At 50.4% G+C, this 12,335-nt stretch overlaps 6 protein-coding genes across 6 annotated transcripts; 2 read left to right on the plus strand and 4 right to left on the minus strand.

Annotated features, from left to right (window-relative positions):
* Positions 1 to 738: 738 nt before the first annotated feature.
* CONPUDRAFT_123013 (Mov34-domain-containing protein) lies at positions 739 to 2,001 on the plus strand. Its single transcript, XM_007769805.1, has 6 exons — positions 739 to 823; positions 880 to 1,137; positions 1,188 to 1,340; positions 1,392 to 1,483; positions 1,536 to 1,783; positions 1,839 to 2,001. Exons 1-6 carry the CDS (start codon positions 753 to 755, stop codon positions 1,923 to 1,925), a joined length of 909 nt encoding a protein of 302 aa, XP_007767995.1. The 5' UTR covers positions 739 to 752; the 3' UTR covers positions 1,926 to 2,001.
* On the minus strand, positions 1,984 to 2,874 carry CONPUDRAFT_54532 (urease accessory protein UreF; the record flags this gene model as incomplete). The annotated part of the gene is made up of 2 exons (XM_007769206.1): positions 1,984 to 2,276; positions 2,334 to 2,874. 2 exons carry the CDS (start codon positions 2,872 to 2,874, stop codon positions 1,984 to 1,986), a joined length of 834 nt encoding a protein of 277 aa, XP_007767396.1.
* Positions 2,875 to 3,245: 371 nt separating this feature from the next.
* CONPUDRAFT_153159 (AFG1-like ATPase) lies at positions 3,246 to 5,112 on the plus strand (the record flags this gene model as incomplete). The annotated part of the gene is made up of 9 exons (XM_007769806.1): positions 3,246 to 3,402; positions 3,458 to 3,621; positions 3,674 to 3,979; positions 4,029 to 4,114; positions 4,171 to 4,280; positions 4,338 to 4,682; positions 4,750 to 4,766; positions 4,820 to 4,927; positions 4,978 to 5,112. 9 exons carry the CDS (start codon positions 3,246 to 3,248, stop codon positions 5,110 to 5,112), a joined length of 1,428 nt encoding a protein of 475 aa, XP_007767996.1.
* Positions 5,113 to 5,324: 212 nt separating this feature from the next.
* CONPUDRAFT_54585 (DUF1960-domain-containing protein) lies at positions 5,325 to 5,926 on the minus strand (the record flags this gene model as incomplete). Its single annotated transcript, XM_007769214.1, has 4 exons — positions 5,325 to 5,557; positions 5,618 to 5,646; positions 5,758 to 5,780; positions 5,843 to 5,926. 4 exons carry the CDS (start codon positions 5,924 to 5,926, stop codon positions 5,325 to 5,327), a joined length of 369 nt encoding a protein of 122 aa, XP_007767404.1.
* Positions 5,927 to 6,318: 392 nt separating this feature from the next.
* Positions 6,319 to 9,702, minus strand: CONPUDRAFT_89709 (uncharacterized protein; the record flags this gene model as incomplete). The annotated part of the gene is made up of 14 exons (XM_007769807.1): positions 6,319 to 6,409; positions 6,468 to 6,567; positions 6,620 to 6,806; positions 6,863 to 7,402; positions 7,499 to 7,737; positions 7,800 to 7,913; positions 7,944 to 8,016; positions 8,077 to 8,195; positions 8,341 to 8,464; positions 8,818 to 8,988; positions 9,048 to 9,137; positions 9,195 to 9,280; positions 9,333 to 9,398; positions 9,450 to 9,702. 14 exons carry the CDS (start codon positions 9,700 to 9,702, stop codon positions 6,319 to 6,321), a joined length of 2,253 nt encoding a protein of 750 aa, XP_007767997.1.
* Positions 9,703 to 9,971: 269 nt separating this feature from the next.
* On the minus strand, positions 9,972 to 12,325 carry CONPUDRAFT_54312 (carboxyl transferase; the record flags this gene model as incomplete). The annotated part of the gene is made up of 14 exons (XM_007769189.1): positions 9,972 to 10,200; positions 10,258 to 10,319; positions 10,371 to 10,400; positions 10,448 to 10,464; positions 10,524 to 10,658; positions 10,719 to 10,863; positions 10,919 to 11,083; positions 11,144 to 11,397; positions 11,450 to 11,510; positions 11,565 to 11,609; positions 11,664 to 11,701; positions 11,764 to 11,827; positions 11,876 to 12,065; positions 12,114 to 12,325. 14 exons carry the CDS (start codon positions 12,323 to 12,325, stop codon positions 9,972 to 9,974), a joined length of 1,647 nt encoding a protein of 548 aa, XP_007767379.1.
* Positions 12,326 to 12,335: the final 10 nt, after the last annotated feature.

Below are 12,335 nucleotides of genomic sequence, written 5' to 3' on the forward strand. Positions count from 1 at the left end.
GAATGCGTAAGTAATCATGGTTTTAGAGAAGGGCGGCAAACAAAGCTCAGATCTGGCCTTGTCGAATCTTCAAGCCACCGGTGCCATAAACCTGCAAGAGCGGTTACAGGCAGAGGGGTGATCAGGACACCACATAATGGGTGTCACCACGACATGTATAATCCCGGCAAGGCGTACTAGAAGGTGACTTACTGAACAACTCTCCATAGCGCACCGTCTACGCAATGTACCTCGGGCCAGGGAAATCTGATAGGAGACCGGTCTATTGTGAATTATATGGTACAGCGCTAGTACGGGATGTAAGGTCATGCAAGTGGGCTAATCATCCTGAGTGAAAATTTCACTGGTCAACAAAACCCCAATACTCGCGGATACGCGACTCACTTAATCAGTGTGGGTTGAGGGTTGCTGCGGGTGTAGCCAATGTAAATAATGAAAGGGATCCAACCGTAGTGCATAACGGTCTACACGAAAGTCAGTTCCCGCCTGATGCGCCGGGCAACAGAGCAAGGAAAATACGCACGCGACCCATGTCCACCAGCTTGACGATGCGTTCCTATAGAGCAATTCAAGTGAGTTGGGTGCGCGTTTGAGGTGTGTTGTGGCATACCTTGGTTTCTTCGGAGGGCATGGTGACTGACTGGCAAAATGCAAATGTGGACGTCAAGTGGACGTACGGAGACAAAGGACGTAAGGGGCCAAAATTCGACCTCCGACAAACTTTCAGACCCTTCACACCCGACTACCAAAAAATGCCTGTAGGGCCATCCACTTCTGCAGCTTATCTCCAAAATTCATCCCCAGCACCCAATGGATCCGCTGGGTAAGTCTTACGATCCGATATCAGAACTTCTTTTGAATTGACACACAACGTCGCAGGCGCACACCGTCATTGGTGACCGTTCACCCGGCCGCGCTTTTCTCGATACTTGACCACTACCTTCGGCGAACGGACTCGCAAGATCGCGTCATCGGTACGCTTCTTGGGACGCGTACGGACAATGAGGTCGAAGTCCGGTCCTCATTCGCTGTCCTACACAGCGAGACATCGGAACAGGTCGCGGTAGATATGGAATACCATCAGACGATGTATGACCTGCACCGTAAGGTGCATCCTAAGGAGACTATCGTAGGATGGTACGTGTTTTTGGCTCCTTTCGTTTACCGATCTTCATTCCAGGTGCTAGGTACTCAACTGGTGAAAACTTGAACACCTACTCTGCCTTGATCCAAAATTTCTATTCCCAAGAGACCACGCCTCATCAGGCGATACACCTTGCCCTTCGAACAGGAATCGATAACGTAGCCGAAGGAGGTGCTGGCGTAAAAACCTACGTTAGGTAGGTGTTCCTACTGTGATCATCGCCCTTGAGAGAGCTCATCAATTGCAGCTCGCCTGTGGGTATCTTCCCCAAGCCCGAGAACTGTGTGTTCGTGCCTGTCCCATGCGAGCTTCGCTTTCATGAGGCGGAGCGCAGTGGATGTGAGCATCCATGACTGTCATCTTTCTACATAATTAAAGTAACCTTGCGCAGTGGACTTCCTTGCCAACACTGCGACACTCAACAACTCTCAGGCATCGCTCCAAGGTACATCTGAACTAGATGTCTTGGAAAAGGCGCTGCGCGACGTTCAAGATATGCTGGATCGCGTCCTTGCCTACGTTCAGCAGGTGTTGGCTGGCGAAATCAAGGGCGATCCCGCCATTGGTCGGTACTTGATGGATACACTTTGCTCCAGTACCGAAGACTTGGACAAAGGCGGATTCAACACCAGCTTACAGGTAAACATCTTCACGGCACATGCATGAGGCTCTAATTGATGTACATTGTATTCAGGATACGCTCATGCTCTCGTACCTCGCCAATCTTGTTCGCTCACAAGCCGAGCTTTCCTCTCGGCTCGCGCTCACGACAGCACCGTAGTAAATTATGTATGCATACGCTACTGTATATTAGAGGGATCAACTCTTTTGAGGGTGTATCAGCTATTAAATATGCGGGAATGTTGCAAATCATGGCGAGCTGCTAAGATCTCTCCCAATGGCCATGTCGTTGCCGGTCCTATGTTGGGCCCTTCTTGAACACTGTCCGCTTCCTCCGTGTTACTTAGTCCAGTGCGAAGATCTCTGCAGTTAATTATTTCTTCTTCGATCCAAGGTTTCACGGTATGTAATATATGCTGTTGAGCACTGTATGGGCCCATCGTATTAAGCCTGACTGCCGATGAGAGCAGCCCCCGGGCGTGTAGGAACAGATGCAAGTATTGGGCGCGTTCTAAAAGCATACATTGAAATAAACGTGATCATGCCTTTCGGTGATGAAGGCGAGTACCTAGACTGAGTCCCAGAGCCCCTGTCAGGACACCCCAACATACGGGCAAGTGGCCGCGCGTTTCTTCCCGTCGGACCATCATCTTGAACTTGTCGATGAGAGACTTGAGTTTGTCTGCGCGTGTAAAGGTGCGGCTGGGGGAAGTCTTTGAGAAGCCCTTAGAGTAGAGGGTAAGCAGTGCGACGCCTTGGGCCGCAGAAGCACGTTTAGCGACATGGTTTAGAGTTGTCGTCTCATAAAGCTCGTCCAAAGCAGATAACTTCTGAGTCGCTGCAGTCAAGTCAATGGGTTCAGCTAAAGGGCTGCTTTGGACGATGCTGTGTGCGTCTGACACGAATGGAAGTGCGCTTCGAGCGTATGTTGCCAGACTCTCTCTGACAAACGTGGTTGTGCCGTCCGCTGCAGAATTGGACAAGGATAAGAAACCATGTTTCCCATAGGACTCCAGACCAGCCGATGCTACGAATGATCCGGTAGGGAGATTGCTATCGGAAAGCAAGAGGAGGATGTACTGCTCGTCGGCCTCGAGCTCAACGTCCATCGCAATGCCCATCGTCGCTTGCATCATCGCACAAGGGAAACCGGAGGGCACGGACTCGATATCACAAGTGATCCAGTTCCGCTTAGCTCGGGGACGGAATGACGCGTGCCGAGTTCCGGGTTGTGGACGCCAACAGCGGGTAGGCGGCCAATTCAGTCTCGTCCCCCCTCCCGAGCTTACAGAGTCGTCACACAGCAGCGTCGGTCACTCTTTCCCGTCCTGCTGCCATATCCACCTCTGTTCGACATTAATCTTCGCCTTCTAGCCTGCTCACAAAGTCTAATCCTCTCTAATCTGACATGAGGGCAGTATCTATACACCCTCGGCTCCTCACTCAGCGTCAGAGACTCCTATCGTCTGCACGACCTCGGATGCGTTTGGTGCACCCACCACAGGCTACTACAGCCTCTATCAGACAGCACAAAGCCTTCAACTCTACGGTCGCGTCAGTGGAGCGCTCCGCCGCCTTTACAGAAGCACCTTCACTCCGGAATTCCCATGCTGGTAGTGTTTCCACGACCGATCGAAGTACACTACTCTTCTTATTGACTAACCGAAACGCTTATTGTCTATCCCCTGATAGTCTCGGACTCGCCGTTACAACATTACACTAAACTCGTAGAATCTGGTGTCCTTCGTGGCGATGACCACCAGGTCCGCATCATCGGGAAGTTACAGCATTTCCACGAGCAGCTCATGACCTATAAACCACCACCAATACCCGAACCTGCTGCCTCTGGCTCTCTTGTAATACCCGACTCACATCATGTTATAGACTTGAATTGATCGTATCTCCTAGTTCTCCAAACTTTTCTCGCGGGGCACGCAACCTGAGCCTTTACCACTAGGGCAGGTACCCAAGGGTCTCTACCTGTATGGCGATGTCGGCACTGGCAAGACCATGCTCATGGACTTGTTTTACCAAACTTTGCCATCCTCTATCACCCGGAAACGAAGAGTGCACTTCCATGCATTCATGATTGACGTCCATAAGCGACTTCACGCGGCGAAAGCTGCGATGGGCTACAAGGGCGGCGATCCAATAATACCCGTAGCAAGAGATCTGGCCAACGAGGCATATATTTTGTGCTTTGACGAGTTCCAGGTAAGCTACACCAAGGAATTCATCTCCTCCTGCTCAATGCCGTCCAAAGGTGACTGACATCGCAGATGCGATGATCTTGCGTCGTCTACTTGAGTCCCTAATGAGCTATGGCGTTGTTTGCGTCCTAACCTCTAAGTAAGTTTCATGCCCGCATCGTTACTTCCTCGCTCAACTTGACGACGCCATTTCAGCCGTCATCCTGACGATCTTTACAAGAACGGAATACAACGTTCCTCATTTGTCCCAGCCATAGAATTATTGAAGACCCGGTTCGAGGTTACTGATTTAGATTCAGGAACTGGTATGTACTCTTGCAAAAGAGGCTTCTACACTTGTTCACCTTCCCTTGCATGAAAAGACTATAGACGTATACCCCGTGCACTTTCGCACGTATATTACCATCCCCTCACCCCAGAAAATCGTACTGAAATCAATAAGATTTTCACTTCGATTACCTCAGAGGATGACACGGATTCCGTCATTTCGAACAGGAAACTCACGATCTGGGGACGTACCCTGCTTGTCCCCGAAAGCACAAGTAAAGTGGCGAAGTTTTCATTCACGGATCTCTGCGGGAAGCCTCTTAGCGCTGCCGACTATCTTGAAGTCACGAAGCAGTTCCCCACTGTCTTCGTGCTCGACGTCCCGAAGATGAACCTCAGTAGCAAGGATATGGCTCGCAGATTTATCACATTTATAGACGGTGCGTCAATTCAATATACATGTTAGATTAATATTATAGCATCGCTCATGGTGTTGTTTTACATTAGCTTGCTACGAGAGCAAAGTGAGCCAGCTTTCTTCTATAACCCATCCCGCCAGTCCTAACGCATACATCAGACAAAACTCTTCATTTCATCCGAGGTCCCAATATACCAAGTCTTTTCTGACGAAGCGAAAGATAAGTCACAGGTCACAGATCATATGCGAAGCGTAATGGATGACTTGGTAGGTTTAGTTTGGCGCTAAAGAGTACTCTTTCTTAAACGCGATCATAGGGACTCTCGAGCGACACAGTTGGAGCTAGTTCCATGTTCACAGGAGACGAAGAGGTTTTTGCATTCGCACGGGCATGCTCTCGGCTTGTGCAAATGGGCAGTCGAGAGTGGGCAGAGAGCGCAGGACAGCAGTAGTGGCCTAAGTTCTTAACGTAGTTTAGGCTTCATTGATTCATCTACATATAACATTTATCGCAGGAAACAAGGCATATTGGCTTGTCAGAACTCTTAGAAATCTCGGTCCCGTAAATTGCTTGCATGAGGCGCCGGAGGCGTGAAAGCGATTATGCGGTATGAAGTACAATTGTTATCACTACACTGCGGTTCTCTTCCGATCGACAAGTCCGTTAAATGCCAGTGAGGCCTCTACCCCTGCTGTCCACAACAGCACTTCCTCTTGTCTGGTTGGGGTTGAACATGCCTGAGCCAAAGCCCTCGCTTGCTTGCTCCCTGCCCTTCTCAAGCACTTGCATAATGACATCAACGTCCTTGTGCGTGCCAAAGACAGTGTCAAGTTGTTGATTCGAGGGTTTACCGAGGAGACCTTGCGATCCCTGGTTCGAGTGGAAGACGTCAAACGCTAATCGGCAAGATGAGATGATGTCCATAATTGCATTAGTGTATTAGTGTAGGAACTCACAGTCTACGACTTCAGAGAGAGCGATGCTCCTGGGTGAGGAAAAGCGATCAGAGGTATTCAGCAACAAATGCGGGGTCAAGTTTTACTTGTCTAAACCAGCTGATCAGCAATCTATGAGACAACATGCCATGAGACAACACATACCTTCTTTCCATTTCTTGTACTACGAGCGCCATCGTCACCGCCGTAAGCATCGTGGTGAGTAGCTTTCCAAGAACGGCTCACCTCAGCGGGGTTAACGATGGCGATGAATTCATCGGTTGACTGGGTGTCGGGCTTGTAGACGACTTTCGTAAGGGCCTTGACCATTGTGATGAAACGAGTTGCTGGTTATGTGTAAAAGGATTTGTTCGAAGATGGTGCAGGCGATAACGCGATGTGTGTCTTAAGGCAAAGGTTGGCGGGGTATGGGCTTATATACTCATCGCCCCACTAGGATGACGTCGCCCCCTAAACAGGCCTTCGGTCCTTCCCGCCTATTGACGTCACGCGACACACCACTTTCAGATGAAAAGGGCGGTAACAGCACATTGGCACACCGCAAAAATGTTAGATTCCAGGGGCGTTGGCAACCACACCGTCTCCTCGTCAAATGATACCTATCGCATAAAGCAGTGCTCCATCGCTTGTGCTTGCTCCAGGCTTCCGTCAGTTGTTCGTCAGCCAACAGTCGTTGAGTGGATAGCAATCTTCTCCAGCTCTTAGGCTATGTTGAACTCTTCCCAGGGTACAGGCGGCACTGTAGACCGTGGACATCCGGAGCTCAAATCGGCCAAAGGCACAATGGACGGTCTAGAAGTTGAATAAAGTCATTGCGTGCCTATTCACGTCTGCGGAAAGGTCCAAATACCTTCCATGCGCGCATTGAAACGGGAAGATGGTCTCTGCGAGCTGTCTGACCAACCGCTGACATTGCTCGTGATTCAACCGGTCGTTGAACATGATTGCCCCTAGTCGCAATATCTGTCAGATAAGTAATCGGAAAAGAAAGAAGGAGCGCACCTCGGCAAGCCTTAGAGTTAATGAGCTCGATAAGCTCGCGGGGACACCATCGTAACGCCTTCAACCAGTCGTCCGTCGTTTCTCCAGACTCTTTCCTAGGCATTGAGTCCAGCCCATGAAGCTCCTCATTGTGCAATTTAGCCAAGTAGCCCTTGACAAATTCTTGTAATTCGTGCCCAGTTTTTAGCTTTAACATAGCAACTGTTAGAACTTCAATACACTTTCGTATTTGAAGAATGCTACCTTTTCGCTGATCACCTGAGGGAGAGTCCGAATGCGAACCTGGGTATACGCGTCCGCGTGAGACTGTTCATCGTCCTCAGGATCTTTATCAGATAATAATACTTCAAACCCCCATGAACGAAAAACTGATCGAAAGCCAGAGTTCGCGTGTAGCCAAGACGCTTCCTGGAGGGTCAGAAGGACAGGTCTTGCCGGCTCCAGCGTTTCAGTTTCGACGCCTTGCTCATAGGGTGGCCGTCTGAGAAATCCTAAGCATAATTCTTTGAGATAACGTTCTACGCGTATCCGTTCATCGGCAGCATGTTGGTCAAGCAGAACCAGAGACCGACTTTGAAGCGATTCCTCACTGGAGTCGATGAGACATGCAATGAATTTTTGGTCAACTTGCTTGACGACTTCTGCATTTGCGATCCCTTTCTTATCGAATCTCCCCAACGTCATAATCGTGTGGGTACCGGGTGGTGTCCGGCGCGCCGAGCGTGGATTCTGCCACATCCCGGATGGTTCGCGAGGGGTGTTGGACCAAAGGTCCTCAATTGGCTTTGCAGAAGGTATATGAGACTCCCCCATGCCATATGTATCGTTGAACTAAATCCAGCTCAGTCTAAGTGCTGCCTTCAATAATTGATAACATACGTTAAGAGCATCTTTTAGCCACTGGGGCATAGCTTTACAACTTTCATGGTCGGCGCCGCCTTCAGACTCGGAGGGTAGCAGAGGTTTGTTTAGCATCGGCCGGTCATCAATGCTGGAATTCATTGGACGCATATCTCGCTCTCGGGGGTATGAATTTCCCGTTCGACAATCTACGGCAAAAACTTCGCGGGTTATCGGGTCTGTCCATGTGGTGTGTTGAGTGTCATGGTCGTAGCCCCCTCCCTTAATCAGGTCAGCCAAGAGAAAGAGATTATCGAGAAGAGCCCACTAACAGGTCCACTGATGTACAGGGTTTTCTCGCCGGGATTGCCCTGTGAGCTGTCTTCATCCAGGTTAACGGGTTGCCTGCTGGGTCCTGGCTCTAATTTTCGTCTTTTTCGAGGGGATAGGGTTTCTAGTCTGTCGGCCTCGGTAGCGACGGTACGTCTCGAGAAGCCATGCCGAACCAAGAACGCGCGGATGGCGGAAGACAAAAAGGATGAAGCTTGATTCTTGTTCTGAGTTTAAAGCCGTCAGATTCTCTAATAAATATAATTGATTAGACCGCTTGCGCCCACCTCAAGGGCAACTGAAGTCTTCGCAGGTTCGAGGCAGTTATCAATATGCTTAGGGTCAACGATTAAGTTCAGAACGTATGCAGGCCTTTTTTCTCCTTTGCGTGGAGAGCGTCGGGTATCTAAAATTTTACATATACAAAAAGCAGTCAGTCTCGGTACCGCTTACTGAATTCTGCAACCTCGTACCGGGACGGCTGGAACTCTCGCCTTCTTCGCTATATGCCTGCGTGCCTGCGTGTAAAAATAATGCTTCAGAGTCGTGACAAATGGACTTTACATGTTTCGCAAAGGAGCTAGTAGAGAACTCGAGGTCAATAGTCCGATGAAGGTCGCAGAATTCAATCGGGTGTCTGTTGATATCTGGACCGTATATGTGCATATGAAAATGCTCCAGGGGACTGGGCACTCACACAGATACTGATGCGCCTAGTTCCAACGGTATGGTAGCGATGACTTTCGGGCAGGAGGGACCCACGCCCTTACCTTTGAATAAGCACCAGTCAGGCTAATGAAGCCCTCAATTCTCATGCCTCCTGCTTCTGTGTCGATGACCTCTGCATGCTAAGCTTGCGTTGAGACTAAATAGGCACAAGATATGCAAACAAGGAAACCGCCCTAACCTCGGTGAGAGCACGGCCATATAAATGACGGAAAGCATGCAAACTCGATTGCGTCTGGCGAGTTTATTAACGTATGGACCCGTTGCCGTCAGTCAGCCGGCCGGTGCAAGATCTTACTCACCTTGGGTATACGGAGCAGGTGACCCTTGCTACTTCCCGGCTGCCGCGTTTTGCTCGTATCTTCCAATGAGAAAGACACGTTTGGAGATACTAAGGCGTATGTCTCAATGTCTTGCCGTATGAGGTCCAACGTTTTGTGAGATGGGGGATGGGACATGCGACGGATAGGCAACTGTTTTGCCGCCGCAATGGTAAGTTTAGCAAAGCCTCCACATCGCGGAATGTACGGACATTAAAGAAAGCGTCTCGAATGCAGGCGACGGTGCCATGCCCTTCTCTTTTCCACCGTATGGACGGACCAAAATAAAGGGACTTTCCTCCCTTGAATCTACGATCACAAAGGGCATTCATTTGCTACGAGCGGAATGTGCCGCACACCTTTAGTATAATGGAGTGGCTTTCTCGCGACCTTGCGGTCCGCGAGGCTATTTCCACACAGCATAGCTCAGCCGCGGAAGATAACGCTAAATGATGATTTAATGCAGGTCGGACCCGGCGTAGGATCGCGTGCGTTACCTTCACCCCGGAAACCAAAGGTCGAGACGTGGTCCATGGAAGATGGATCATAAACCTTTGAAGTGCCTTCCTTGTCCGTTCAGGGCTCCGAAAAGGTGAGGAAAGTTTGCTACTAACCATAACGTCTCTGGTCGTCGGATGGTTTTGCCAGACTGCCTAGGTCATTTTTGGAGATTCCAGAACCATCATCCCGTACCCAACAGCCCCATTCCTCGCAATCCACACCTATTTCGATGCGAGTAGCCTGGGCATCGAGCGAGTTCTGCAAAAGCTCGGAAACAATCTGGGGGAGTGATGTCAGGATCTGAGTTGACCTAAGCTTTGCACGCGTTTCTAGTGAGAGTCGACGAAAGGAAGCGTCTTCGAGCATGTCAATACGCTGCCCTGCCTCAGAGAGCCCAGTATCACGGAATGCTTGAGCGCGAGTTGTCGTACTGGATGGTGTAAAGGACCAACGTTCTGTGCTAATATTAGATTTGTTTCCTTGATTGTTTACGTCAACTAGTAGCATGGCCGAGGAGGTTTGGCACGCGTCGCCACGTGCGGAATGTAATTGCCGACAGGGGCAGGATCGTCACTGGCCAATAAATGTAGCGTCCTCTTGCAATGATCGTCAATTGTCATTCGTACATATCTAGTCTACATCCTAAATACACCATAGCCTCGGCCTTCACCATCCCATGTAGTCGAGCCACCGTTGCGTCCTCGGTGGTTGCGCTCCCGAGCTGCGAGAGCGAGCCCCAAGCCCACGACATCACGGGTATCCGTTGGTTTAATGATTCCATCATCCCAAAGCCGGGCCGTCGAATACAACGCCGTGGACTGTGCCTCGATTTCATCCTTGAGCGAGGCGTGTTGTTTAGGGTCCCTGAGTAAGAAGTTGAATGCCATAGTACTAGACTTCTGGGAGGGAATCTAGACATACTTGGACACTGAGGTCATCACCTGCGAGAGCTGTCCAGACCCCATCACCGAGACTTTCGCATTCTAGAATATTAAGTTATGTCCGCGAAGGATACGACGATCGGATGTTCTCACCGGCCACATCCAAAGGAACCTCGGTGAATACTGAAAACTCGTGAGAAGGCGATAAAAATACTCGAAACTGCACATACAGCTCGACCAGCCATGCCTGGCAGCAAAACGTTAATCCATCAAATAGTGAACCCGCGTCGATGAGTCAAGGCTTACCATAATTGCCAGCACCAAAGCTGCCACCCACAATTACAGTCAACTTGGGAACATCCGCGCACGCAACGGCCCGGACCATCTTCGCGCCATCTTTCGCAATGCCGCCCTTTTCCGCTTTTGAACCTACCATGTAGCCTACAAATATGGTTAAATGAAAGGAACCAGCAAGAGCGCCACCAAATTGACATGACCTACCCGTGACATTGACCATGAAAAGAAGCGGTATCTGCCGCTGCGAGCAAAGTTCAATGAAATGAGTGGCCTTCAATGCCGAAGGCGAGAACAAGATGCCGTTATTGGCTACGATGCCAACTTGGTACCCATGTATATGTGCAAACCCCTGAAACAGTACGATTAAAAAAGAACCAATGGCGAAGCGCCATATGGTTGCTCACAGTGACCATGGTTGGGCCATACTCCTTCTTGAATTCCCTGAACCGACTCCCGTCGACGACGCGAGCGATTACATCACGCATGTCAAATGCTTGGCGCAAGTCAGTTCCCACTATTCCGTGGAGCTCAGAAGCGGGATACAAGGGATTCTCTGACTTCGCCGAGGGCTGAGTAGGACAATTTGTTAGCGCTGGGCGGGGGAAATAATTTAAAATGAACAAGCGTACCACACCCGGCTTTGCGCCGGCGGCGCCGAGGTCCCCGACGATTCCCCGGGCAATAGCAATGGCGTGTTCGTCATCTCGAGCTAGGTGATCGGTTACACCGCTCTCGCTAGAGTGCATCTGGCCACCACCCAACGTCTCTTCATCTACTTCCTCTCCGGTGGCCGCTTTCACGAGTGGTGGGCCTGCGAGGAAGATACGTCCTTGCTCACGGACAATGATGTTCTCATCCGCCATCGCCGGAACATATGCTCCGCCTGCAATCATAGTCACCACACGTTCCATTGCCTTTTTCATGAGCGAGCTCACCAGCCACTGAGATACCGTGCACAATGGCTATCTGAGGAATTCCCAGCGCGGACATTTGGGCCTGCCAAGTCACTCGTTAAACCTTTCCATTTACACGATAAAGGGAACTACACACCATGTTGTAGAAAATCCGACCAAAGTGCTCCTTGTCCGGGAATACCTGTCCACACATTTACCACATTGTAAAACTAGAAGATGGCAAATATTGTCGCACATTGGCTTGGTGAGGCAGAGCGGCGCCACCAGACTCAACTGTTGAACGTTAAAGCAACGGAATTGAGTGAAGTGCCATGAGCATTGCATCTCTCACATACCAACATAGACGCAAGGCAATCCGTTTTCTCTCGCAATCTCCTGGGCACGAAGATGCTTCTTCACCTACGCAGAGAGTGAAATTACACTCGAAGACACAACAACGGAACATACAGTAAGCGGATAGTAAGAGCCTCCCTTAACAGTCGCGTCGTTCACGACGACCATGCACTCCCGCCCCGAGATCCTTCCAATACCCGTGATCATGCCAGCTCCTGGAATCGTCTCCCCGGCGTATACTTCATGTGCAGCCAGAGAAGACAGCTCCAAGAAGGGTGTATGCGGGTCCAGAAGCAATGACAACCTTCCGGCTGGTTAGTGACCACATTCCGAGTGACGCGCCTGTCCTTACCGCTCGCGGGGGAGCTTCTTCCCTTTGCTCCGCATGCGGTCTGCAGCCTTCTGGCCTCCCCCAAGACGTGCTTGAGCCGCCTTTGCCTCTAGATCAGCTACAAGGCTGTCCATCGCCTCTGCCTTGGCCTTGAACTCTGGGGAGGCGGTAGAGATTAGGGAAGGAAGTACGGAAGCATGATATTGAGCGTGTATGCGTGGTACGCGACGCATATTGCGACGT

Source organism: Coniophora puteana (assembly GCF_000271625.1).
Source record: "Coniophora puteana RWD-64-598 SS2 unplaced genomic scaffold CONPUscaffold_5, whole genome shotgun sequence".
Lineage (NCBI taxonomy): Eukaryota > Fungi > Basidiomycota > Agaricomycetes > Boletales > Coniophoraceae > Coniophora > Coniophora puteana.